The sequence below is a fragment of the Haliotis rubra genome, unplaced genomic scaffold (genome assembly GCF_003918875.1).
Source record: "Haliotis rubra isolate DU_JTF1 unplaced genomic scaffold, ASM391887v1 Scf1611, whole genome shotgun sequence".
NCBI classification, from domain to species: Eukaryota; Metazoa; Mollusca; class Gastropoda; order Lepetellida; family Haliotidae; genus Haliotis; species Haliotis rubra.
The window spans coordinates 45,928-73,245 of NW_025765572.1; the positions used below are offsets into that span (position 1 = coordinate 45,928).

Below are 27,318 nucleotides of genomic sequence, written 5' to 3' on the forward strand. Positions count from 1 at the left end.
CTGTGGTTAGCGATTCATGTAAAACAAGTGATACTAAGCACTGGATAAAGTATATACATTGAACTATCTCCTTTGTTCACCACACCAGATTCAAACTTCCAGGCAAAAAGACATTGGGGAGTATCTTCGATCATTGATAAAAGACACTGTTGATCATTTGGGACTGTCTGTGGTTAGTGGTAAACGAATTGGTTGATCATTTAGGACTGTCTGTGGTTAGTGATAAACGAATTGGTTGATCATTTAGGACTGTCTGTGGTTCGTGATGAAAGAAGTGGTTGATCATTTGGGATTGTCTGCAGTAACTGAAAAAGACGTAATGATCATCGGAGACTGTGGTTAGTGATGAAAGAAGTGGTTCATCTAGAACATCATTTTCTTAATTTACATTTGTAAATTTATTTATTTTAGATTTAACTGTATGAAAAGGTCCTAAGCAACAGAATATGTTATAGTTAATGTTGAACCTTAGTTGATATTATCGCTGAAATGTGGAAAGACGTTTCAATGTTGAACATTTGCCAGAACGTTGAAACCGTCAATAAAGGTCATGTTATGGAAAGGGCCATATAGTTCCTGAATACTGACGTCCACTCCTGGTATACATACTGACATACAGTGCCCCCTCTACCATGTTTTTCGTAAATGAAAAAGTGGTGCTTATAAATTGAGCTAAATTATCAAAATTGAGTCAGGAAACCGATGGTATTTATTATGAAGGAAAACGCAATTCAATAATCTCGTTTGTGGTTTCCGGTGTGTTTTGTTGTACATTCTGTAGTTTGAAAAACACTAGTGTGTAGAAGCATGGTTTAGCCATGGTTACAGCCAAATCTATATATGATACAGTCCTACAATGCTCACGTACACTTCTGTGTCTACATCGCATACTGGCAAATAATGATCCCACTGCCCTGTCTGCGTGTCAACCGCCTTTAGAATCTGTTTGTCAAGCTATTTAAGAGCACCACAAATACTTGCCCTTTCAGCGGGGTGCTCCCGAGCACACACATTTCCAAGTGAACATTGTCATGTTTCGCGGGAATGCCTTTGTAATTTAAGTGTTAGTGTCAGAGTTTAACTGTTGATGTCATAGTTTATACTATTCCATGACCCGCAAATTCTTTACGCTTCCGCGAACATTTTAAACGTAGATGTCCTACAAAGTTGAAGTTTCAAAGGAGCCTTTTTAACCTTTAAGAATAGTGTAAGAATAATTTCAGGAAAATATTCATGTCTGTAGATGAACAGCAGCCTAATTAAGCAGTCTGAGGTCTGTAGGATAAGAATACACAATCCTAATCATATTGTGAATTACATAAATATGCGTTGAAATATACATTGTATATTCCAACGAGGAAGAGTCCTCTGGATTTCTATTAGTACTTTAATCGTTTCAAAAACATTTAAACAACGTATATTTGGTTGTCCGTGACTGATGGACCATAGACAATCAATGTGTTGAAGATTAGATTGCAGTACATGCTGTAAACGATGAATCTGCCTGGAAGATAGAGGAACATCACCAATGTAATACTGTGCACTTTGTTTGCAGGTCAGGTGTGGGGCAACCTTATTTCATCCACGATCTTCAAGAAAGAATCAACAGAATCAAACACTACAAACACTACAAACACTGGACAGGAGTGCGGGGCAAACTTCTGCCCGCAAAGCATCAACTTCACCGACAATACCAACCTGGATAGACCAGTGGAGGACAAGGTAGGGGGCAGTTGTTGCCTTGAACAGTCTGAACATATTCCCAGCCTACATATACCCTGTACGTAAAAACGGGGTTCAAACGAACTTTCCCACCTTAATGCATATTTGAAAACCACACCATTTGCTAAAGATGTAAGGGAATACCTGGAATGTCGTGGAGATTGTACGCCATAGCCCCCAACGTGGTCCAACTCGGGACAGCTCTTAAAACTGAATGGCAGGAAATACCAAGGGAATTAAGTTTATCAACAGTATGAGACTAGGATGTCGTGCACGTATTGCCCAACATGGTAGACATATCAGATATTGATGTAAAAATCCGGAATTAATTTTACATTTATCCTCTTTGCACCTTCACTGTCTTTCCCTAAATTCCGTCTTTGTTCGTAATAGTGTCTCCACAAACAGAATTTTAAAAGCAATCTACACAAAATATGAACAAGAAGGCGAAGGCATATGTCTGGCTGACTTTGTTACTTTCTGCAAAAGAACATGAAAAGGGACAGAGGACATAGATGGAAACTATTTGACAAAGGGCGAAGTGAAACGCGATCATTTACAATAATTCGACCGAGAGATTGATATTATAAGAGCGCTTCACAGAGGCTGCGCTGCCACGAACCTGCCATTCCCATGACAATGCTCCCCAGAACTGTCCTGTAGTACCCATACTCTACACGCGCACACGCAAATACACCTTCGAGAAAAAAGAACTTATAGTTCAATGAAACATACTAGGGTTTGGGTAGATAGTAGACAACGGATAGGTACAACAGTTAATACAAGTTCGTGAAATTTAACATTATTCGCCAAACAAGAGATGCTCATGGGTTAAACATCATTCGTAATATTCATCAATGAATAAATAGTCCAGACATTAACTGTAAGTGGACGTTTATCAACAGAAAAGACAGAAAGGAACTACCTTCCCACCAACATAGGGGGACTATCCCTCCTGCTAACAGACATGACTTAGATACAGCCGGTGCGGAATAAACACAAGGGCTGGTGAATTATTACAGGCGATTTAAGGTTTGGTGTCATATTGCAGGTGTTGCACGAGTTGATGTTATAGTGCAGGTGTTGCACGATTTGATGTTATAGTGCAGGTGTTGCACGAGTTGATGTTATGCTGCAGGTGTTGTACGAGTTGGTGTTATAATGCAGGTGTTGTACGAGTTGATGTTATAATGCAGGTGTTGCACGAGTTGATGCCTTAGTGCATGTGTTGCACGAGTTGATGTTATAGTGCATGTGTTGTACGAGTTGATGTTATAATGCAGGTGTTGCACGAGATGATGCTATGATGTAGGTGTTGTGCGGGTTGATGGTATGTTGCAGGTGTTGTACGAGTTGATGTTATGCTGCAGGTGTTGTATGAGTTGATGTTATGCTGCAGGTGTTGCACGACTTGATGTTATAATGCAGGTGTTGTACAAGTTGATGGTATGCTGCAGGTGTTGTACGAGTTGATGTTATAATGCAGGTGTTGCACGACTTGATGTTATGCTGCAGGCGTTGTATGTGTTGATGTTATGCTGCAGGTGTTGTACGAGTTGATGTTATGCTGCAGGTGTTGTACAAGTTGATGGTATGCTGCAGGTGTTGTACGAGTTGATGTTATAGTGCAGGTGTTGTACGAGTTGATGCCTTAGAGCATGTGTTGCACGAGTTGATGTTATCGTGCATGTGTTGTACGAGTTGATGTTATAATGCAGGTGTTGCACGAGATGATGCTATAATGCAGGTGTTGTACGAGTTGATAGTATGCTGCAGGTGTTGTACGAGTTGGTGTTATAATGCAGGTGTTGCACGAGTTGATGGTATGCTGCAGGCGTTGTATGTGTTGATGTTATGCTGCAGGTGTTGTACGAGTTGATGTTATAGTGCAGGTGTTGCACGAGTTGATGCCTTAGTGCATGTGTTGCACGAGTTGGTGTTATAATGAATGTTTTGTATAAGATCATGTTATGGTGCTGGTGCTGTACGAGTTGATGTTATGCTACAGGTGTTGTACGAGTTGATGTTATAATGCAGGTGTTTCACGAGATGATGTAATAATCCAGATGTGGTTCGAGTTGATGTTATGCTGCAGGCGTTGCACGAGTTGATGTTATAATGCAGGTGTTGTACGAGTTGATGTTATGCTGCAGGTGTTGTATGAGTTGATGTTATAGTGCAGGTGTTGCACGAGTTGATGCCTTAGTGCATGTGTTGCACGAGTTGATGTCATAGTGCATGTGTTGTTCGAGTTGATGTTATAATGCAGGTGTTGCACGAGATGATGCTATGATGTAGGTGTTGTACGGGTTGATGGTATGTTGCAAGTGTTGTACGAGTTGATGTTATAATGCAGGTATTGCACGAGTTGATGTTATAATGCAGGTGTTGTATGAGTTGAGGTTATAATGCAGGTGTTGTACGAGTTGACGTTATGCTGCAGGTGTTGTACGAGTTGATGTTATAATGCAGGTGTTGTATGAGTTGATGTTATTATGCAGGTGTTGTATGAGATGATGTTATAATGCAGGTGCTGTACGAGTTGATGTTTTGCTACAGGTGTTGTACGAGTTGATGTTATGCTGCAGGTGTTGTACGAGTTGATGTTATAATGCAGGTGTTGTACGAGTTGATGTTATAATGGATGTGTTTTACGAGTTCATGTTATGATGCAGGTGTTGTATGAGTTGATGTTATAATGCAGGTGTGGTATGACTGTTTGTGTTACAGATGGCGTAAGAGTTGGTGTTATGTTGTAGGTGATCATGAATGCTCGTTTTGTTTCTTGTTGTTGTATGCCTGTTCGTCATGTTGCAGGTGTACATTGTCTGTGGAATCTATACAGGATTTGCCGTACTTGCCGCTATCACTGTCATCCTTTTCCTCGACCGAATCAACCTCGACAAGGATGACAATAAGACTAGCAAAAAAGTGTCGCCCCGTCTTCTAATCTCGACATTTAAACACCTGATAGAATCCCACTACCAGAAGCTGCTTATCCCATTGACAATCTACAGCGGGGTGGAACAAGCTTTCATCACTGGAGACTTCACACGGGTGGGTTGCACAATTTTGTTTTTGCTTTGGGGAATGCTCGTTTGCTACTTTGCAAGCAACATGACTTATAACGCAATATATATGCATACGCCTACATGACACACGTCCTATAACGGGATACAAACCTACATGTACCATTCACAGCATGAACCTGCATCAGACATGTACCATCCACAGCATGAACCTGTATCAGACATGTTCCATCCACAGCATAACCCGGCATAAGACATGTACCACCCACAGCATGAACCTGCATCAGACATGTACCACCCACAGCATGAACCTGCATCAAACATGTACCTCCCACAGCATGAACCTGATTCAGACATGTACCACCCACAGCATGAACCTGCATCAGACATGTACCACCTACAGCATGAACCTACATCAGACACGTGCCACCCACAGCATGAACCTACGTCAGACATGTACCACCCACAGCATAAACCTGCATCAGACACGTGCCACCAAAACCATGAACCTGCATCAGATATGTACCACCCACAGCATGAACCTACATCAGACATGTACCTCCCACAGCATGAACCTACATCAGACATATACCACCCACAGCATGAACCTACATCAGACATATACCACCTACAGCATGAACCTACATCAGACATGTACCACCCACAGCATGAACCTGCATCAGACAGGTACCATCCACAGCATGAAACTGCATCAGACATGTACCATCCACAGCATAACCCGGCATAAGACATGTACCACCTACAGCATGAACCTGCATCAGACATGTACCACCCACAGCATGAACCTACATCAGACATGTACCATCCACAGCATGAACCTGCATCAGACATGTACCATCCACAGCATAACCCGGCATAAGACATGTACCACCCACAGCATGAACCTACATCAGACATGTACCACCCACAGCATGAACCTACATCAGACATGTACCACCCACAGCATGAACCTGCATCAGACATGTACCACCCACAGCATGAACCTGCATCAGACATGTACCACCCACAGCATGAACCTACATCAGACATGTACCATCCACAGCATGAACCTGCATCAGACATGTACCATCCACAGCATAACCCAGCATAAGACATGTACCACCCACAGCATGAACCTACATCAGACATGTACCACCCACAGCATGAACCTACATCAGACATGTACCACCCACAGCATGAACCTGCATCAGACATGTACCACCCACAGCATAAACCTGCATCAGACACGTGCCACCAAAACCATGAACCTGCATCAGATATGTACCACCCACAGCATGAACCTACATCAGACATGTACCTCCCACAGCATGAACCTACATCAGACATATACCACCCACAGCATGAACCTACATCAGACATATACCACCTACAGCATGAACCTACATCAGACATGTACCACCCACAGCATGAACCTGCATCAGACAGGTACCATCCACAGCATGAAACTGCATCAGACATGTACCATCCACAGCATAACCCGGCATAAGACATGTACCACCTACAGCATGAACCTGCATCAGACATGTACCACCCACAGCATGAACCTACATCAGACATGTACCATCCACAGCATGAACCTGCATCAGACATGTACCATCCACAGCATAACCCGGCATAAGACATGTACCACCCACAGCATGAACCTACATCAGACATGTACCACCCACAGCATGAACCTACATCAGACATGTACCACCCACAGCATGAACCTGCATCAGACATGTACCACCCACAGCATGAACCTACATCAGACATGTACCATCCACAGCATGAACCTGCATCAGACATGTACCATCCACAGCATAACCCAGCATAAGACATGTACCACCCACAGCATGAACCTACATCAGACATGTACCACCCACAGCATGAACCTACATCAGACATGTACCACCCACAGCATGAACCTGCATCAGACATGTACCACCCACAGCATGAACCTGCATCAGACATGTACCACCCACAGCATGAACCTGCATCAGACATGTACCTCCCATAGCATGAACCTGCATCAGACATGTACCACCCACAGCATGAACCTACATCAGACATGTACCTCCCACAGCATGAACCTGCATCAAACATGTACCACCCACAGCATGAACCTGCATCAGACATGTACCACCCACAGCATGAACCTACATCAGACACGTGCCACCCACAGCATGAACCTGCATCAGACATGTACCACCCACAGCATGAACCTGCATCAGACATGTACCTTCCATAGCATGAACCTGCATCAGACATGTACCACCCACAGCATGAACCTACATCAGACATGCACCACCCACAGCATGAACCTGCATCAGACAGGTACAATCCACAGCATGAACCTACATCAGACATGTACCACCCACAGCATGAACCTACATCAGACACGTGCCACCCACAGCATGAACCTACATCAGACATGTACCACCCACAGCATGAACCTGCATCAGATATGTACCATCCACAGCATAACCCGGCATAAGACATGTACCACCCACAGCATGAACCTACATCAGACATGTACCACCCACAGCATGAACCTACATCAGACATGTACCACCCACAGCATGAACCTGCATCAGACATGTACCACCCACAGCATGAACCTGCATCAGACATGTACCACCAACAGCATGAACCTGCATCAGACATGTACCTCCCATAGCATGAACCATGCATCAGACATGTACCACCCACAGCATGAACCTGCATCAGACATGTACCTCCCACAGCATGAACCTGCATCAGACATGTACCTCCCACAGCATGAACCTGCATCAGACATGTACCACCCACAGCATGAACCTGCATCAGACATGTACCACACACAGCATGAACCTGCATCAGACATGTACCTCCCACAGCATGAACCTGCATCAGACATGTACCACCCACAGCATGAACCTGCATCAGACATGTACCACCCACAGCATGAACCTACATCAGACACGTACCACCCACAGCATGAACCTACATCAGACATGTACCACCCACAGCATGAACCTACATCAGACATGTACCTCCCACAGCATGAACCTACATCAGACACGTGCCACCCACAGCATGAACCTACGTCAGACACGTGCCACCCACAGCATGAACCTACGTCAGACATGTACCACCTACAGCATAAACCTGCATCAGACACGTGCCACCAAAACCATGAACCTGCATCGGATATGTACCACCCACAGCATGAAGCATCAGAACCATGAACCTGCATCAGACATATACCACCCACAGCATGAACCTGCATCAGACATGTACCACCCACAGCATGAACCTGCATCAGACATGTACCACCCACAGCATGAACCTGCATCAGACATGTACCACCCACAGCATGAACCTGCATCAGACATGTACCACCCACAGCATGAACCTGCATCAGACATCAGACATGTACCACCCACAGCATGAACCTGCATCAGACATGTACCACCCACAGCATGAACCTACATCAGACATGTATGAACCTGCATCAGACATGTACCACCCACAGCATGAACCTGCATCAGACATGTACCACCAACAGCATGAACCTGCATCAGACATGTACCACCCACAGCAGGCAAACCTGCATCAGCACACGTGCCACCATACCACCCACAGCATGAACCTGCATCAGACATGTACCACCCACAGCATGAACCTGCATCAGACATGTACCACCCACAGCATGAACCATGCATCAGACATGTACCACCCACAGCATGAACCTGCATCAGACATGTACCACCCACAGCATGAACCTGCATCAGACATGTACCACCCACAGCATGAACCTGCATCAGACATGTACCACCCACAGCATGAACCTGCATCAGACATGTACCACCCACAGCATGCATCAGACCACCCACACCTACATCAGACACGTGCCACCCACAGCATGAACCTACGTCAGACATGTACCACCCACAGCATAAACCTGCATCAGACACGTGCCACCAAAACCATGAACCTGCATCAGATATGTACCACCCACAGCATGAACCTACATCAGACATATACAACCCACAGCATGTACCTACATCAGACATATACCACCCACAGCATGAACCTGCATCAGACATGTACCACCCACAGCATGAACCTGTATCAGACATATACCACCCACAGCATGAACCTGCATCAGACATGTACCACCCACAGCATGAACCTGCATCAGACATGTACCACCCACAGCATGAACCTACATCAGACATGTACCACCCACAGCATGAACCTACATCAGACATGTACCTCCCACAGCATGAACCTGCATCAGACATGTACCACCCACAGCATGAACCTGCATCAGACATGTACCACCCACAGCATGAACCTACATCAGACATGTACCACCCACAGCATGAACCTACATCAGGCATGTACCACCCACAGCATGAACCTGCATCAGACATGTACCACCCACAGCATGAACCTGCATCAGACATGTACCACCCACAGCATGAATCTGCATCACACATGTACCACCCACAGCATGAACCTGCATCAGACATGTACCACCCACAGCATGAACCTGCATCAGACATGTACCACTCTCAACATGAACCTGCATCAGACATGAACAGCTGCATCAGACATGTACCACCCACAGCATGAACCTGCATCAGACATGTGCCACTCCACAGCATGAACCTACATCAGACATGTGCCACTCTCAACATGAACCTTCATCAGACATGTACCACTCTCAACATGAACCTGCATCAGACATGTACCACCCACAGCATGAACCTACATCAGACATGTACCACCCACAGCATGAACCTGCATCAGACATGTGCCACTCTCAACATGAACCTGCATCAGACATGTGCCACTCTCAACATGAACCTGCATCAGACATGTGCCACTCTCAACATGAACCTGCATCAGACATGTGCCACTCTCAACATAAACCTACATCAGACATGTACCACCCACAGCATGAACCTGCATCAGACATGTACCACTCAGCATGAACCTGCATCAGACATGTGCCACTCAACATGAACCTGCATCACAGCATGAACCTGCATCAGACATGTACCACCCACAGCATGAACCTGCATCAGACATGTACCACCCACAGCATGAACCTGCATCAGACATGTGCCACTCTCAACATGAACCTGCATCAGACATGTACCACTCTCAGCATGAACCTGCATCAGACATGTACCACCCACAGCATGAACCTGCATCAGACATGTACCACCCACAGCATGAACCTACATCAGACATGTACCACCCACAGCATGAACCTGCATCAGACATGTGCCACTCTCAACATGAACCTGCACCAGACATGTGCCACTCTCAACATGAACCTGCATCAGACATGTGCCACTCTCAACATGAACCTGCATCAGACATGTGCCACTCTCAACATAAGCCTGCATCAGACATGTGCCACCCACAGCATGAACCTGCATCAGACATGTGCCACTCTCAACATGAACCTGCATCAGACATGTACCACCCACAGCATGAACCTGCATCAGACATGTGCCACTCTCAACATGAACCTGCATCAGACATGTACCACCCACAGCATGAACCTGCATCAGACATGTGCCACTCTCAACATGAACCTGCATCAGACATGTACCACCCACAACATGAACCTGCATCAGACATGTACCACTCTCAACATGAACCTGCATCAGACATGTGCCACTCTCAACATGAACCTGCATCAGACATGTACCACTCTCAACATGAACCTGCATCAGACATGTGCCACTCTCAACATGAACAGATGATATGCTCCATCGCTCCAACGTTCACAAATGAAAGCGACATACCACATTTTGATCCAGCTTACACATGTTCCGCTACGCAACATAAGGCAACGTAACGCATGTACCAACACACAACCATCGCTGTACACATCACACAGGTGTACATACCACAGAGATCAAGACATTATAAGACACGTAAAGCAACACACAATACTTGTGTATATGCATTGTAAACTAGTTGCTGACGTGGCCATAATCATTATTGTCTAATGTTACAGCCTCGAAAAGTCTTAAAGGACTTCATGTCAAAGTAACATGAACAATATTCAGTGTAGCTAAATTGTTTTTCAGTCCTACATCACGTGTTCAATGGGCATATCCAACGTGGGATACATCATGATCTGCTATGGAGTGGTAGATGCACTGTGTTCTTTCATATTTGGCCGCATGGTTCAATACGTTGGACACATTCCGTTCTTCATTCTGGGTATGTACGTGAGAATAAGAATACTACTGTATCTTATTACGTTCTGTCTGTGTCCCTGTCCACGCAATCGTCTTTGTTTACTTCCCTGCATTTGTCCCTACCTCCATGTGTGTCTGTGTTTGTGTCTCTGGTCATGCATCCATCTGTGTCTATGTCCCTGCCTCCATCTGGGTTTGTGTCTCTGGTCATGCATCCATCTGTGTCTATGTTCCCGGCTCCATCGGTGTTTGTGTCTCTGGTCATGCATCCATCTGTGTCTATGTCCCTGCCTCCATCTGGGTTTGTGTCTCTGGTCATGCATCCATCTGTGTCTATGTTCCCGGCTCCATCTGTATCTGTGTCTCTGGTCCTGCATTCGCCTGTGTCTATGTCCCTGCCTCCATCTGTGTCTGTATCCCTGCCTCCATCTGTGTCTGTATCCCTGCCTCCGCCTGTGTCGGTAGCTCTACCTCCATCTGTGTCTGTATCCCTGCCTCCATCTGTGTCTGTATCCCTGCCTCCGCCTGTGTCTGTATCTCTACCTGCATCTGTGTCTATGTCCCTGCCTCCATCTGTGTCGGTATCTCTACCTCCATCTGTGTCTATGTCCCTGCCTCCATTTGTGTCTGTGTCCTTGCCTCCATCTGTGTCGGTATCTCTACCTCCATCTGTTTCTTTATCCCTGCCACCATCTGTGTCTGTATCTCTGCCTCCATCTGTGTCTGTATCCCTGCCTCCATCTGTGTCTATAACCCTGCCTCCATCTGTGTATTTATCTCTACCTCCACCTGTGTCTGTATCCCTGCCTCCATCTGTGTCTGTATCCCTGCCTCCATCTGTGTCTGCATCCCTGCCTCCATCTGTGTCTGTATCCCTGCCTCCATCTGTGTCTGTATCCCTGCCTCCATCTGTGTATGTATCCCTGCCCCCATCTGTGTATGTATCCCTGCCTCCGCCTGTGTCTGCATCACTGCCTCCATCCGTGTACATGACCCTGCCTCCCTCTGTGCCTGTATCCCTGCCTCCATCTATGTCTTTATCCCTGCCTCCATCAGTGCCTTTATCCCTCCCTCCATCTGTGTCTGTATCTCTCCCTCCATCTGTGTCTGTATCCCTGCCTCCATCTGTGTCTATAACCCTGCCTCCATCTGTGTCTGCATCCCTGCCTCCATCTGTGTCTTTATCTCTACCTCCAACTGTGTCTGTATCCCTGCCTCCATCTGTGTCTGTATCCCTGCCTCCATCTGTGTCTGTATGCCTGCCTCCATCTGTGTCTTTATCCCTCCCTCCACCTGTGTCTTTATCTCTGCCACCATCTGTGTCTGTATCCCTGCCTCCATCTGTGTCTCTATCCCTGCCTCCATCTGTGTCTGCATCCCTGCCTCCACCTATGTCTTTATCCCTGCCTCCATCTGTGTCTACATCTCCACCTCCATCTGTGTCTGCATTCCTGCCTCCATCTGTGTATATATCCCTGCCTCCGCTTGTGTCGGTATCTCTACCTCCACCTGTGTATATGTCCCTGCCTCCACCTGTGTCTGTATCCCTGCCTCCATCTGTGTCTGTATCCCTGCCTCCATCTGTGTCTATAACTCTGCCTCCATCTTTGCCTATATTCCTGCCCCTATCTGTGTCTGCATCCCTGCCTCCGCCTGTGCCGGTATCTCTACCTCCATCTGTGTCTATAACCCTTCCTCCCTGTGTCTTTATCTCTACCTTCATCTGTGTCTGTATCCCTGCCTCCATCTGTGTCTGTATCCCTGCCTCAATCTGTGTCTATAACCCCTCCTCCATCTGTGTCTGTATCCCTGCCTCCATCTGTGTCTGTATCCCTGCCTCCATCTGTGTCTATAACCCTGCCTCCATCTTTGTCTATATCCATGCCCCCATCTGTGTCTGCATCACTGCCTCTGCCTGTGCCGGTATCTCTACCTCCCTCTGTGTCTATAACCCTGCCTCCATCTTTGTCTTTATCTCTACCTCCATCTCTGTCTGTATCCCTGCCTCCATCTGTGTCGGTATCCCTGCCTCCATCTGTGTCTATAACCCGGCCTCCACCTGTGTCTGCATCCCTGCCTCCATCTGTGTCTTTATCCCTGCCTCCATCTGTGTCTGTATCTCTACCTCCATCTGTGTCTGCATTCCTGCCTCCATCTGTGTCTGCATCCCTGCCTCCATCTGTGTCTTTATCTCTACCTCCATCTGTGTCTGTATCCCTCCCACCATCTGTGTCTGCATCCCTGCCTCCATCTGTGTATGTATCCCTGCCTCCATCTGTGTCGGTATCTCTACCTCCATCTGTGTCTGCATCCCTGCCTCCATCTGTGTATGTATCCCTGCCTCCGCCTGTGCCGGTATTTCTACCTCAATCTGTGTCGGTGTCCTTGCCTCCATCTGTGTCGGTATCTCTACCTCCATCTGTGTTTATATCCTTGCCTCCATCTGTGTTGGTATTTCTACCTCCGTCTGTGTCGGTATCTCTACCTCCATCTGTGTCTGTGTCCTTGCCTCCATCTGTGTCGGTATCTCTACCTCCATCTGTGTCTGTGTCCCTGCTTCCATCTGTGTCTGAATCCTGCTTCCATCTGTGTCTGTATCCTTGCCTCCATCTGTGTCGGTATCTCCACCTCCATCTGTGTCTGTGTCCTTGCCTCCATCTGTGTTTGTATCTCTACCTCCATCTGTGTCTGTGTCCTTGCCTCTATCTGTGTCGGTATCTCTACCTCCATCTGTGTCTGCATCCCTGCCTCCATCTGTGTCTGTATACCTGCCTCCATCTGTGTCGGTATCTCTACCTCCATCTGTGTCTGCATCCCTCATTCCTTCTGTGTCGGTATCTGTACCTCCATCTGTGTCTGTATCGCTGCCTCCATCTGTGTCGGTATCCCTGCCTCCATCTGTGTCTCTATCCCTGCCTCCATCTGTGTCTGTATACCTGCCTCCATCTGTGTCTATATCCCTACTCCATCTGTGTCTGTGTCCCTACCACAATCTGTGACTCTGTCCCTGCCTCCATCTGTGTCTATATCCCTGCATCCTCCTGTGTCTGTATCCCTGCTTCCATCTGTGTCTGTATCCCTGCCTCCATCTGTGTCGGTATCCCTGCCTCCATCTGTGTCTGTATCGCTGCTTCCATCTGTGCCTATATCCCTGCCTCCATCTGTGTCTGTGTCCTTGCCTCCATTTGTGTCGGTATCTCTACCTCCATCTGTGTCTATATCCCTGCCTCCATCTGTGTCTGTATCCCTGCCTCCATCTGTGTCTGTATCCCTGCTTTCATCTGAGTCTGAATCCTGCCTCCATCTGTGTCTGTATCCCTGCTTCCATCTGGGCCTGTATCCCTGCCTCCATCTGTGTCTGTATTCCTGCCACTATCTGTGTCTGTATCCCTGCTTCCATCTGTGTCTGTATCTCTACCTCCATCTGTGTCTGTGTCCCTACCACAATCTGTGACTGTGTCCCTGCCTCCATCAGTGTCTGTATCTCTACCTCCATCTGTGTCTATATCCTTGCCTCCATCTGTGTCGGTATTTCTACCTCCGTCTGTGTCGGTATCCCTACCTCCATCTGTGTCTGTGTCCCTGCTTCAATCTGTGTCTGTATCCTTGCCTCCATCTGTGTTGGTATCTCTACCTCCATCTGTGACTGTATCCTTGCCTCCATCTGTGTCAGTATCTCTACTCTCCATCTGTGTCTGTGTCCTTGCCTCCATCTGTGTCTGTCTCAGTATCTCTACCTCCATCTGTGTGTTCTGTGTCCTGCCACCATCTGTGTCCCTGCCTCCATCTGTGTCCTGTATCTCTCTCCTCCATCTGTGTGTCTGTATCCCTGCTCTCCATCTGTGTCTCTGTATCTCTACCTCCATCTGTGTCTCTCTACCTCCATCTGTGACTGTATCCTTTGCCTCCATCTGTGTTTTGTCCATCTCTGCCTCCATCTGTGTCTGTGTCCTTGCTGTGTCTCTCTATCTGTGTCTGTGTCGTATCTCTACCTCCATCTGTGTCTCTTTGTCCTTGCCTCCATCTGTGTCTGTCTGTCCATTCCTGTCCCTCCATCTGTGTCTGTATTCTACCTCCATCTGTGCTCCATCTGTGCATATTCCATTCCTTCTGTGTCTGTATCTGTACCTCCATCTGTGTCTGTATCGCTGCCTCCATCTGTGTCGGTATCCCTGCCTCCATCTGTGTCTCGATCCCTGCCTCCATCTGTGTCTGTATCCCTGCCTCCATCTGTGTCTATATCCCTACTTCCATCTGTGTCTGTGTTCCTACCACAATCTGTGTCTGTATCGTTGCCTCCATCTGTGTCTATATCCCTGCATCCTCCTGTGTCTGTATCCCTGCTTCCATCTGTGTCTGTATCCCTGCCTCCTTCTGTGTCGGTATCTCTACCTCCATCTGTGTCTGTGTTCCTGCTTCCATCTGTGTCTGAATCCTGCTTCCTCCTGTGTCTGTAGCCTTGCCTCCATCTGTGTTGGTATATCTACCTCCATCTGTGTCTGTATCCTTGCCTCCATCTGTCTTTGTATCTCTACCTCCATCTGTGTCTGTATCCTTGCCTCCATCTGTGTTGGTATCTCTACCTCCATCTGTGTCTATATCACTGCCTCCATCTGTGTCAGTATCTCTACCTCCATCTGTGTCTGTGTCCTTGCCTCCATCTGTGTCGGTATCTCCACCTCCATCTGTGTCTGTGTCCTTGCCTCCATCTGTGTTTGTATCTCTACCTCCATCTGTGTCTGTGTCCTTGCCTCTATCTGTGTCGGTATCTCTACCTCCATCTGTGTCTGCATCCCTGTCTCCATCTGTGTCTGTATCCCTGCCTCCATCTGTGTCGGTATCTCTACCTCCATCTGTGTCTGCATCCCTCATTCCTTCTGTGTCGGTATCTGTACCTCCATCTGTGTCTGTATCGCTGCCTCCATCTGTGTCGGTATCCCTGCCTCCATCTGTGTTTCTATCCCTGCCTCCATCTCTGTCTGTATCCCTGCCTCCATCTGGGCCTGTATCCCTACTTCCATCTGTGTCTGTGTCCCTACCACAATCTGTGACTGTGTCCCTGCCTCCATCTGTGTCTATATCCCTGCATCCTCCTGTGTCTGTATCCCTGCTTCCATCTGTGCCTATACCCCTGCCTCCATCAGTGTCTGTGTCCTTGCCTCCATTTGTGTCGGTATCTCTACCTCCATCTGTGTCTATATCCCTGCCTCCATCTGTGTCTGTATCCCTGCCTCCATCTGTGTCTGTATCCCTGCTTCCATATGAGTCTGAATCCTGCCTCCATCTGTGTCGGTATCCCTGCTTCCATCTGTGTCTGTGTCCCTACCACAATCTGTGACTGTGTCCCTGCCTCCACCTGTGTCTATATCCCTGCATCCTCCTGTGTCTGTATCCCTGCCACTATCTGTGTCTGTATCCCTGCTTCCATCTGTGTCTGTATCCCTTCCACCATCTGTGTCTGTATCTCTACCTCCATCTGTGTCTGTGTCCCTACCACAATCTGTGACTGTGTCCCTGCCTCCATCTGTGTCTGTATCTCTACCTCCATCTGTGTCTATATCCTGTTCTCCATCTGTGTTTGTATTTCTCCATCTGTGTCCTTGCCTCCATCTGTGTCGGTATTCCTGCCTCCATCTGTGTCTGTGTCCTGCCTCCATCTGTGCTTCAATCTGTGCTCCGTATCCTTGCCTCCATCTCGTACGCATCTCACCTCCTGTCTGTGTCTGTCTTGCCTCCATCTGTGTGTGTATCTCTCACCTCCATCTGTGTTCTGTGTCTGTGCCGTGTATCTCTACCTCCATCTGTGTCCTTCTCCGTCTGTGTCTGTGTTCAGGTGTCTGTCTTTCTGTCGGTATCTCTACCTCCATCTGTGTCTCTGTGTCCTTGTTTCTCCATCTGTGTCTGTATTCCTACCTCCATCTGTGTCTGCTCTCCATCCCTGCTTCCATCATCCCTGCCTCTTGAATCCTGCTTCCTGCTTCAATCTGTGTCTGTATCCCTGCCTGCCCATCTGTGTCTGTTGTATCTCTACCTCCACTCTGTGTCTGTGTCCCTGCCTCCATCTGTGTCGGTATCTTCATCCCTCCATCTGTGTCTGTGTCCTTGCTGCCATCTGTGTCGGTATCTCTACCTCCATCTGTGTGTCTCCTGTGTCCTTGCCTCCATCTGTGTTTTATCTCTACCTCCTTCTGTGTCTGTGTCCCTGTTCTACTCCCCATCTGTGTCTGTCCCTGTATCTCCACCTCCATCTGTGTCTGTGTCCCTTGCCTCCATCTGTGTTTGTATCTCTACCTCCATCTGTGCATTCCCACTCCATCTGTGTCTTTGTCCTTGCCTCCATCTGTGTTTGTATCTCTACCTCCATCTTTGTCTGTGTCCTTGCCTCTATCTGTGTCGGTTTCTCTACCTCCATCTGTGTCTGCATCCCTGCCTCCATCTGTGTCTGTATTCCTGCCTCCATCTGTGTCAGCATCTCTACCTCCATCTGTGTCTGCATCCCTCATTCCTTCTGTGTCGGTATCTGTACCTCCATCTGTGTCTGTATCCCTGCCTCCATCTGTGTCTCTATCCCTGCCTCCATCTGTGTCTGTATCCCTGCCTCCATCTGTGTCTATATCCCTACTTCCATCTCTGTCTGTGTCCCTACCACAATCTGTGACTGTGTCCCTGCCTCCATCTGTGTCTATATCCCTGCCACTATCTGTGTCTGTATCCCTGCTTCCATCTGTGTCTGTATCCCTGCCACCATCTGTGTCTGTATCTCTACCTCCATCTGTGTCTGTGTCCCTACCACAATCTGTGACTGTGTCCCTGCCTCCATCTGTGTCTATATCCCTGCCACTATCTGTGTCTGTATCCCTGCTTCCATCTGTGTCTGTATCCCTGCCACCATCTGTGTCTGTATCTATACCTCCATCTGTGTTTATATCCTTGCCTCCATCTGTGTCGGTATTTCTACCTCCGTCTGTGTCGGTATCTCTACCTCCATCTGTGTCTGTGTCCTTGCCTCCATCTGTGTCGGTATCTCTACCTCCATCTGTGTCTGTGTCCCTGCTTCCATCTGTGTCTGAATCCTGCTTCAATCTGTGTCTGTATCCTTGCCTCCATCTGTGTTTGTATCTCTACCTCCATCTGTGTCTGTGTCCTTGCCTCCATCTGTGTCTGTATTCCTGCTCTCCATCTGTGTCTGTAATCCTGCTTCCATCTGTCTACTACCTCCATCTGTGTCTGCATCCTCATTCCTTCTGTGTCGGTATCTGTACCTCCATCTGTGTCTGTATCCCTGCCTCCATCTGTGTCTCTATCCCTGCCTCCATCTGTGTCTGTATCCCTGCCTCCATCTGTGTCTATATCCCTACTTCCATCTCTGTCTGTGTCCCTACCTCCATCTGTGACTCTGTGTCCCTGCCTCTCCATCTGTATCATATCCTGCCACTATCTGTGTCTGTATCCCTGCTTCCATCTGTGTCTGTATCCCTGCCACCATCTGTGTCTGTATCTCTACCTCCATCTGTGTCTGTGTATCCTACTACCTCACCCAGACTGTGTCCCTGCCTCCATCTGTGTCTATATCCCTGCCACTCATCTGTGTCTGTATCCCTGTTTCCATCTGTGTCTGTGGTCCTGCCACCATCTGTGTCTGTATCTATACCTCCATCTGTGTTTATATCTCTGTTTCTCCATCTGTGTCTGTATTTCTACTTCCTCCGTCTGTGTTTGTATTCCTACCTCCATCTGTGTCTGTGTCCCTGCTCTCCACCTGTGTCTGTATCCTCTACCTCCATCTGTGTCTGTGTCCCTGCTTCCATCTGTGTCTGAATCCTGCTTCAATCTGTGTCTGTATCCTTGCCTCCATCTGTGTTTGTATCTCTACCTCCATCTGTGTCTGTGTCCTTGCCTCCATCTGTGTCTGTATTCCTGCCTCCATCTGTGTCAGCATCTCTACCTCCATCTGTGTCTGCATCCCTCATTCCTTCTGTGTCGGTATCTGTACCTCCATCTGTGTCTGTATCCCTGCCTCCATCTGTGTCTCTATCCCTGCCTCCATCTGTGTCTGTATCCCTGCCTCCATCTGTGTCTATATCCCTACTTCCATCTCTGTCTGTGTCCCTACCACAATCTCTGACTGTGTCCCTGCCTCCATCTGTGTCTATATCCCTGCCACTATCTGTGTCTGTATCCCTGCTTCCATCTGTGTCTGTATCCCCTGCCACCATCTGTGTCTGTATCTCTACCTCCATCTGTGTCTGTGTCCCTACCACATCTGTGACTGTGTCCCTGCTCTCCATCTGTGTTCATATCCCTGCCTTCCATCTGTGTGTCTGTATCCCTGCTTCCATCTGTGTCTGTATCCCTGCCACCATCTGTGTCTGTATCTATACCTCCATCTGTGTCTATATTCCTTGCTCTCCATCTGTGTGTATCTGTGTCTGTGTCCCTGCTTCCATCCGATATCTCCACCTCTGTGTGTCTGTGTCTCTGCCTCCATCTGTGTGTCTGTGTCCTGCTCTCCACCTGTGTGTCGGTATCTCTACCTCCATCTGTGTCTGTGTCCCTGCCTCCATCTGTGTCTGTGAATCCTGTATCTCTACCTCCATCTGTGTCTACATCTGTATCCTGCCTCCATCTGTGTGTCTATATCCCTGCTCTCCATCTGTGTCGGTATCCCTGCTCTCCATCTGTGTCTGTATCCCTGCCTCCATCTGTGTCTGTATCTCTACCTCCATTTGTGTCTATATTCCTGCCTCCATCTGTGTCCATCTGTGTATCTCTACCTCCATCTGTGCTTCTGTGTTCCTTTGCCTCCATCTGTGTCTGTATCCTGCCTCCATCTGTGTCTGTGTCCTTGTATCCATCTGTGTGTGTATCTCTGCCTCCATCTGTGTCTTTGTCCTTGCCTCCATCTGTGTCTGTATCTCTGCCTCCACCTCCATCTGTGTCTGTGTCCCTGCCTCTATCTGTGTCTGTATCTCTACCTCCATCTGTGTCTGTGTCCCTACCACAATCTGTGACTGTGTCCCTGCCTCCATCTGTGTCTGTATCCCTGCCTCTACCTGTGTCTGTATCCCTGCCTCCATCTGTGTCAGTATCCCTGCCACTATCTGTGTCTGTATCCCTGCTTCCATCTGTGTCTGTATCGCTGCCTCCATCTGTGTCTGTATCCCTGCCTCCATCTGTGTCTCTATCCCTGCCTCCATCTGTGTCTGTATCCCTGCCTCCATCTGTGTCTATATCCCTACTTCCATCTGTGTCTGTGTCCCTACCACAATCTGTGACTGTGTCCCTGCCTCCATCTGTGTCTTGTGTCTGGTATTCTACCTCCATTTGTGCTCTATATCCCTGCATCCATCTGTGTCTGTATCCCTGCTTCCATCTGTGTCTCTGTGTCCCTGCCTCCATCTGTGTCTGTGTCCTTGCCTCCATCTGTGTCTGTATCCCTGCCTCCATCTGTCCTCTGTGTCCCTGCCTCCATTTTGTGTCTTGTATCTCTACCTCCATCTGTGTCTGTGTCCCTGCCTCCATCTGTGTCTGTATCCTGCCTCCATCTGTGTCTGTATCCCTGCTTCCATCTGTGTCTGTATCCCTGCCTCCATCTGTGTCTGTATCTCTGCCTCCATCTGTGTCTGTATCCCTGCCTCCATCTGTGTCTGTATCCCTGCTTCCATCTGTGTCTGTATCCCTGCTTCCATCTGTGTCTGTATCCCTGCCTCCATCTGTGTCTGTATCCCTGCCTCCATCTGTGTCTGTATCCCTGCTTCCATCTGTGTCTGTATCTCTACCTCCATCTGTGTCTGTGTCCCTACCAGAATCTGTGACTGTGTCCCTGCCTCCATCTGTGTTGGTATCTCTACCTCCATCTGTGTCTATATCCCTGCCTCCATCTGTGTCTGTATCCCTGCCTCCATCTGTATCTGTGTCCTTGCCTCCATTTGTGTTGGTATCTCTACCTCCATCTGTGTCTATATCCCTGCCTCCATTTGTGTCTATATCCCTGCTTTCATCTGAGTCTGAATCCTACCTCCATCTGTGTCTGTATCCCTGCTTCCATCTGGGCCTGTATCCCTGCCTCCATCTGTGTCTGTATCCCTGCCACTATCCGTGTCTGTATCCCTGCCTCCATCTGTGTCTGTATCCCTGCCTCTATCTGTGTCTGTGTCCCTGCTTCCATCTGTGTCTGTATCCCTGCCTCCATCTGTGTCTGTAGCCCTGCCTCCATCTGTGTCTATATCCCTACTTCCATCTGTGTCTGTGTCCCTACCACAATCTGTGACTGTGTCCCTGCCTCCATCTGTGTCTGCATCCCTGCTTCTATCTGTGTCTGTATCCCTGCCACCATCTGTGTCTGTATCTCTACCTCCATCTGTGTCTATATCCTTGCCTCCATCCGTGTCGGTATTTTTACCTCCGTCTGTGTCTGTATCCCTACTTCCATCTGTGTCTGTGTCCTTGCGTCCATCTGTGTCGGTATCTCTACCTCCATCTGTGTCTGTGTCCCTGCTTCCATCTGTGTCTGAATCCTGCTTCAATCTGTGTCTGTATCCTTGCCTCCATCTGTGTTGGTATATCTACCTCCATCTGTGTCGGTATCTCTACCTCCATCTGTGTCTGTATCCTTGCCTCCATCTGTGTTGGTATCTCTACCTCCATTTGTGTCTATATTCCTGCCTCCATCTGTGTCAGTATCTCTACCTTCATCTGTGTCTGTGTCCTTGCCTCCATCTGTGTCGGTATCTCCACCTCCATCTGTGTCTGTGTCCTTGTATCCATCTGTGTCGGTATCTCCACCTCCATCTGTGTCTTTGTCCTTGCCTCCATCTGTGTCGGTATCTCCACCTCCATCTGTGTCTTTGTCCTTGCCTCTATCTGTGTCGGTTTCTCTACCTCCATCTGTGTCTGTGTCCTTACCACAATCTGTGACTGTGTCCCTGCCTCCATCTCTGTCTGTATCCCTGCCTCTACCTGTGTCTGTATCCCTGCCTCCATCTGTGTCAGTATCCCTGCCACTATCTGTGTCTGTATCCCTGCTTCCATCTGTGTCTGTATCGCTGCCTCCATCTGTGTCTATATCCCTGCCTCCATCTGTGTCTGTATCCCTGCCTCCATCTGTGTCTGTATCCCTGCCTCCATCTGTGTCTCTCCATCTGTGTCCCTACCTCCATCTGTGTCTGTGTCCCTATCTCTGACTGTGTCCCTGCCTCCATCTGTGTCTATATCCCTGCATCCTCCTGTGTCTGTATCCCTGCTTCCAACTGTGTCTGTATCCCTGCCTCCATCTGTGTCTGTATCCCTTCCTCCATCTGTGTCTGTATCCCTGCCTCCATCTGTGTCTGTGTCCCTGCCTCCATTTTTGTCGGTATCTCTACCTCCATCTGTGTCTATATCCCTGCCTCCATCTGTGTCTGTATCCCTGCCTCCATCTGTGTCTGTATCCCTGCTTCCATCTGAGTCTGAATCCTGCCTCCATCTGTGTCTGTATCCCTGCTTCCATCTGGGCCTGTATCCCTGCCTCCATCTGTGTCTGTATCCCTGCCACTGTCTGTGTCTGTATCCCTGCTTCCATCTGTGTCTGTATCCCTGCCACTATCTGTGTCTGTATCCCTGCCACTATCTGTGTCTGTATCCCTGCTTCCATCTGTGTCTGTATCTCTACCTCCATCTGTGTCTGTGTCCCTACCACAATCTGTGACTGTGTCCCTGCCTCCATCTCTGTCAGTATCTCTACCTCCATCTGTGTCTGTGTCCTTGCCTCCATCTGTGTCTGTATCTCTACCTTCATCTGTGTCTCTGTCCTTGCCTCCATCTGTGTCGGTATCTCTACCTCCATCTGTGTCTGTGTCCTTGCCTCCATCTGTGTCGGTATCTCTACCTCCATCTGTGTCTTTGTCCTTGCCTCCATCTGTGTCGGTATCTCTACCTCCATCTGTGTCTTTGTCCTTGCCTCCATCTGTGTCGGTATCTCTACCTCCATCTGTGTCTGTATCCTTGCCTCCATCTGTGTCGGTATCTCTACCTCCATCTGTGTCTGTGTCCTTGCCTCCATCTGTGTCGGTATCTCTACCTCCATCTGTGTCTTTGTCCTTGCCTCCATCTGTGTTTGTATCTCTACCTCCATCTGTGTCTGTGTCCTTGCCTCCATCTGTGTCGGTATCTCTACCTCCATCTGTGTCTGTGTCCTTGCCTCTATCTGTGTCTGTATCTCTACCTCCATCTGTGTCTGTGTCCTTGCCTCCATCTGTACATGTGTCTGTATCTCTACCTCCATGTGTGTCTGTATCCCTACCTCCATCTGTGTCTGTGGATGTATTATTATGTTTATCTGTATCTATAGCTGTGTCTGTGTCCTTGCCTCCATCTTTATATGTGTCTATTCCTGTGTCTCTGCATCTGTTACTCTCCGTTCCTAGATTTGTGTTTGTGCTTATGTGGATCTGTCCCTGCTACCGTATGTGTCTTAGAGTGTCTGTCCCTGCCTCCGACTGTGCCTCTGTCCTTGTTTCTAGATCCGTACCTGTCCATACGTTAGCTCATGCCTTTATAAAAATTGCATTTGCTAAGTTTGCATCAAACAACATTCATAACACAAGTCGTCAGTGTAAAGCCTTTATATGATAGCTTTCCTGGTCCATGGAGGATGTCAGATTGCGCTACTTCTGTGGATACCGAATCCAGACGCCGTTGCGGTGTTCTACATCATCGCTGCATGCTGGGGAATGGGAGATGCAGTGATCCAGACTCAGATTAACGGTCAGTACATTACAAAGGACAAGATGTGATAAGAGCCCATTATGTCTCACGGGATCTACATCATTAGGAAACATTTATAAGTTTTCAGTAAGTTATATTGTGTGCACGTGGTTTAGAGCTAACCTTTCTTCGTTGCAACAAGAAGAGATACAGCCTACGGCTAAGGGCTGAATGTTGAGGTTTTCGTGAAGCGTTTTGATTGTTGAACATAAGCGAGTGTTTGATTCATGATCATTGTCTTAGGATACATATTTAACAATATTAAAGATCTTGAAAACGATCTTCTGTTGCAGATTTGCTCAAAGCTAAAAAATATCTTGAATTTAGACAAATTGGCCCATAAAACGACCAAATTCATACCTACTCCCCATGAACACCAAGACGAACCACCATATTATCATAATTTGAATGAAAGGTCAAACCTCTTGATTGTTAGTGAAACGTTTTTAAACTATCAATAAATCATCAGTAATTGTGCAGATTTGATATAAGCTGAAAATTACTGACTGTATAATATTCAAAAATGCTTTCTTCTACAGCGTTTTACGGATACCTCTTCACGGATAATACCGAGGCGGCATTCGCCAATTATCGCCTTTGGGAATCGGTTGGATTCATCATAACATACGCCTACAACGACTTCTTGTGTACGTACATCAAGCTGTACGTGTGCCTGGCGGTGATGTGTGTGGGTATGGTCGGCTATGCCATGACCGAGGTGCTCGTCAGACGTAACCTATCCGAATCCAGGGATCTCTCAAACAAATGAGCGTGCTTTGTGCACACTGCTACATCAGAAATAAGGCGATTTCTCATGACTACCTTATTTGTACATTAGACATGCGCTATTTGTGTATGTAAGTTTCATATATATAAACATTTGTAAACAGCTCGTAGAAACATGAAAAGCAGTATGAAAAATCAACTGATGGTGCATAGTGAATGGTGAATGTCTCACAACACTTCACTGGTTTGGGCTTTGTTTGTTAGCCATCTGACATGGTCTTAGGTTGATCATTATTATCATCACAATCGTCGTCATCATCAACTTCCACTTCGCCAACGTCTCGCCTCATCAACAGCAATCATGGTTATGGGTTTGTTTTCATATTGTAACAATGTTGCATATATATCATCATTTTGACCAAAATAATCGAGATAATAGTCATCATTTGAACAACTGGTATATTTACATTGTAGGAACTTGTGACTGGTATTCAATCCTTTCCATCACTGCTTTTCGGGGATTCTTGCATATTATATTTCTAGTTTGCCTTTTACGCCAATTGAACCTGTAATAGCTGATAATCGAGATTGGTTATACTCTGGCCTGAAATCTTCTTTTGCGATTTAATATATGACGTGCCAATGCTGATACAATAAGAGGTGAACATCACTTCCACTGATGAAACAGGCTTTGTTCACAGATTTATGAATGTGAAAGGTAGAACGCACGCATTATCAGAACTGGCGATCTTTTATGGGATTATGACAGGTAAAAGAATACTACGGAAGCCTCTACAGGGGTCATGAGTAGGTTATTAATTACTTGTATGTACAAATCTACATGTGGAACGGGAATTGCTTGTACAAACTAGCAATATGTCATATTGTGTGCATCTGTTGAAATGGCAAAAACAAAATGAAGTGAAGGTATGTTTACATGGTCTCTGATAACGATGCTCAACGATTCTGTCATGATTAATCCAAACACAGATTTCAGGTTTTCAGGCACCTCGTGCACGTCGTGCCCATGACTTGCATGCCTCTGTCAGTCCATCATCGGTTTGGGATACTGTCGGAGTTACCCAGTCACTAAGTAACAGGGTATTTCGATTTATACTTAATTTATTGGACGTGTTTTTTTATATGATCGAAACTTGATGCTTAATGGTATGTAGTATCATGCATATCAGTTCTTTTGCCTCTTATGACAGAAATTATAAAGTGTGCCTTTTTAAAACTGTTTCAGTGTTAGTACATTTCCCATACTTTAAAGTGTTGTTATGTAATTATACCGTATATATGCTTTGTGTTGTTTATAAATATACTTAGAGGACATTCCTTTAAACAATATGCACTACTTTGGTTGTTTTTTTAAAATATCGATTGTTTCTAATGCGTGAATACACAATGCCTTGTAGAAAGTGTAACTTGGCACTGCTCCCATTGCCGAAGATATTTGACCACTTTCAAAAGGGATTGTGTATTGATAGCTTATTCAATGGGAGCCGTGCCAATTTACACTTGCCAGATAGATACCTAAAGTACGTATCTAGGCTAGTTGTCAGACTTTCGCTTTGTGGAACCTGCGGTGGCGGAGTGGGTTAGATCGATGACTTTGTGTGCTTGCGATTAGGTGCCAAACGCTGAGGGTGTAAGTTCAAATCCCGAATTTGACTCTACCCTTATCGGTAGCGTCCCTTTTCTACATATATAATCCGTCCAAATTACTTGTCGACAGTCCGGGGAAAGGGAGATTATGTTCTACATGAGAGACTTCACGCCCAGTGTTCTCGAAAGTAATAAACCAATTAATAACAGAGTGCGATATATATATAGTAGACAATATATTTATTTAGTCAATATAACAACATGTATGTAGCATATGTCAAACAATATAACATATTTGTATACATATTTCATAAATCTCACACAATATATTTGTATATTACATAAGTCAAATAGGTATGTAACATTTCAGAATTGAAATGATTCATAAAGTCCATTTCAGTAATCTGAATGTTCAGCCAAGATGAAGCAACTCCGACACATGGTCTGTGTAGTTCGAATTCAAGTCAGTAAGACTGTCGGCAAAAAGGTCGGCCTTCAAGGATCGAATCCTAGCGTCGATGATTCGGTAGCGACGTCTACGGACGGGATCTCTCTGCTGTCCTTGGATCTGCTGGGTTTTAACTTCAGTAGCTGACTGTTCTTTTGCAGCATTCGCACAACCTCAAACACATTCGGATGTGTCTTCATGGCATACTTGATGATTTGGTTGTGCCAACCTTCCAAATTATTGTTAGTTTTGTGTCCACCCATCTGTGTCGCCTTCTCACCTAGTGGTGCGTCTGCAATGACATGAAGCCAGACATGTTCAACTTTACCCAGTGGCACTTAAGGTAGAGCTGCAGCTCGACGCACTAGTCTGTTCACATTGTTGTCTGCCTTGTACTCTGGAGCAAGGCCTACTTTGCCATTTTGACAGTGGTAACAAAATTTTCATGATCTATCATATATACCCAAATGCTAAATGTTTTCAACAGCATTTCGATCATCCTTCTACCCCTAATAGCACAAAATAATTTGTAAGCTCTCATATTTCTTTCCGATTTTTTTGCATGTTAAACTCCAAAATGGTAATCCTTCCACTCACATAACGTAAAATAATAGTCTGTTTGCAACCTTAATTCTCTTACAAATTGTTAAACAGACATTCTCTTTAATTAACTTAATTCATTTACTCGTGATACGAGCATAGCCACCATAGCCACTTGCAAATCTCTCAGCAAACATTTTCTTTAATTAATTAACACCGTCACGGTATGTTGAGCACGTGATGTCGACACTCCGGGTTTTTTATTCTGTCGACGGTTAGCAACATCCTA

General features: G+C 46.8%; 1 protein-coding gene across 1 annotated transcript in view; it reads left to right on the forward strand.

Moving 5' to 3' along the window:
• The window catches only part of LOC124271576 (protein unc-93 homolog A-like), a 45,799-nt gene extending 20,016 nt beyond the window's left edge, over positions 1-25,783 (forward strand). The window contains exons 3-7 of the mRNA XM_046706728.1: positions 1,556-1,722; positions 4,540-4,779; positions 10,850-10,985; positions 23,576-23,707; positions 24,247-25,783. Of these exons, the coding sequence (XP_046562684.1) occupies positions 1,556-1,722; positions 4,540-4,779; positions 10,850-10,985; positions 23,576-23,707; positions 24,247-24,476 (905 nt within the window). The 3' untranslated portion in view covers positions 24,477-25,783. The remainder of the gene's footprint in view (positions 1-1,555; positions 1,723-4,539; positions 4,780-10,849; positions 10,986-23,575; positions 23,708-24,246) is intronic.
• Positions 25,784-27,318: the final 1,535 nt, after the last annotated feature.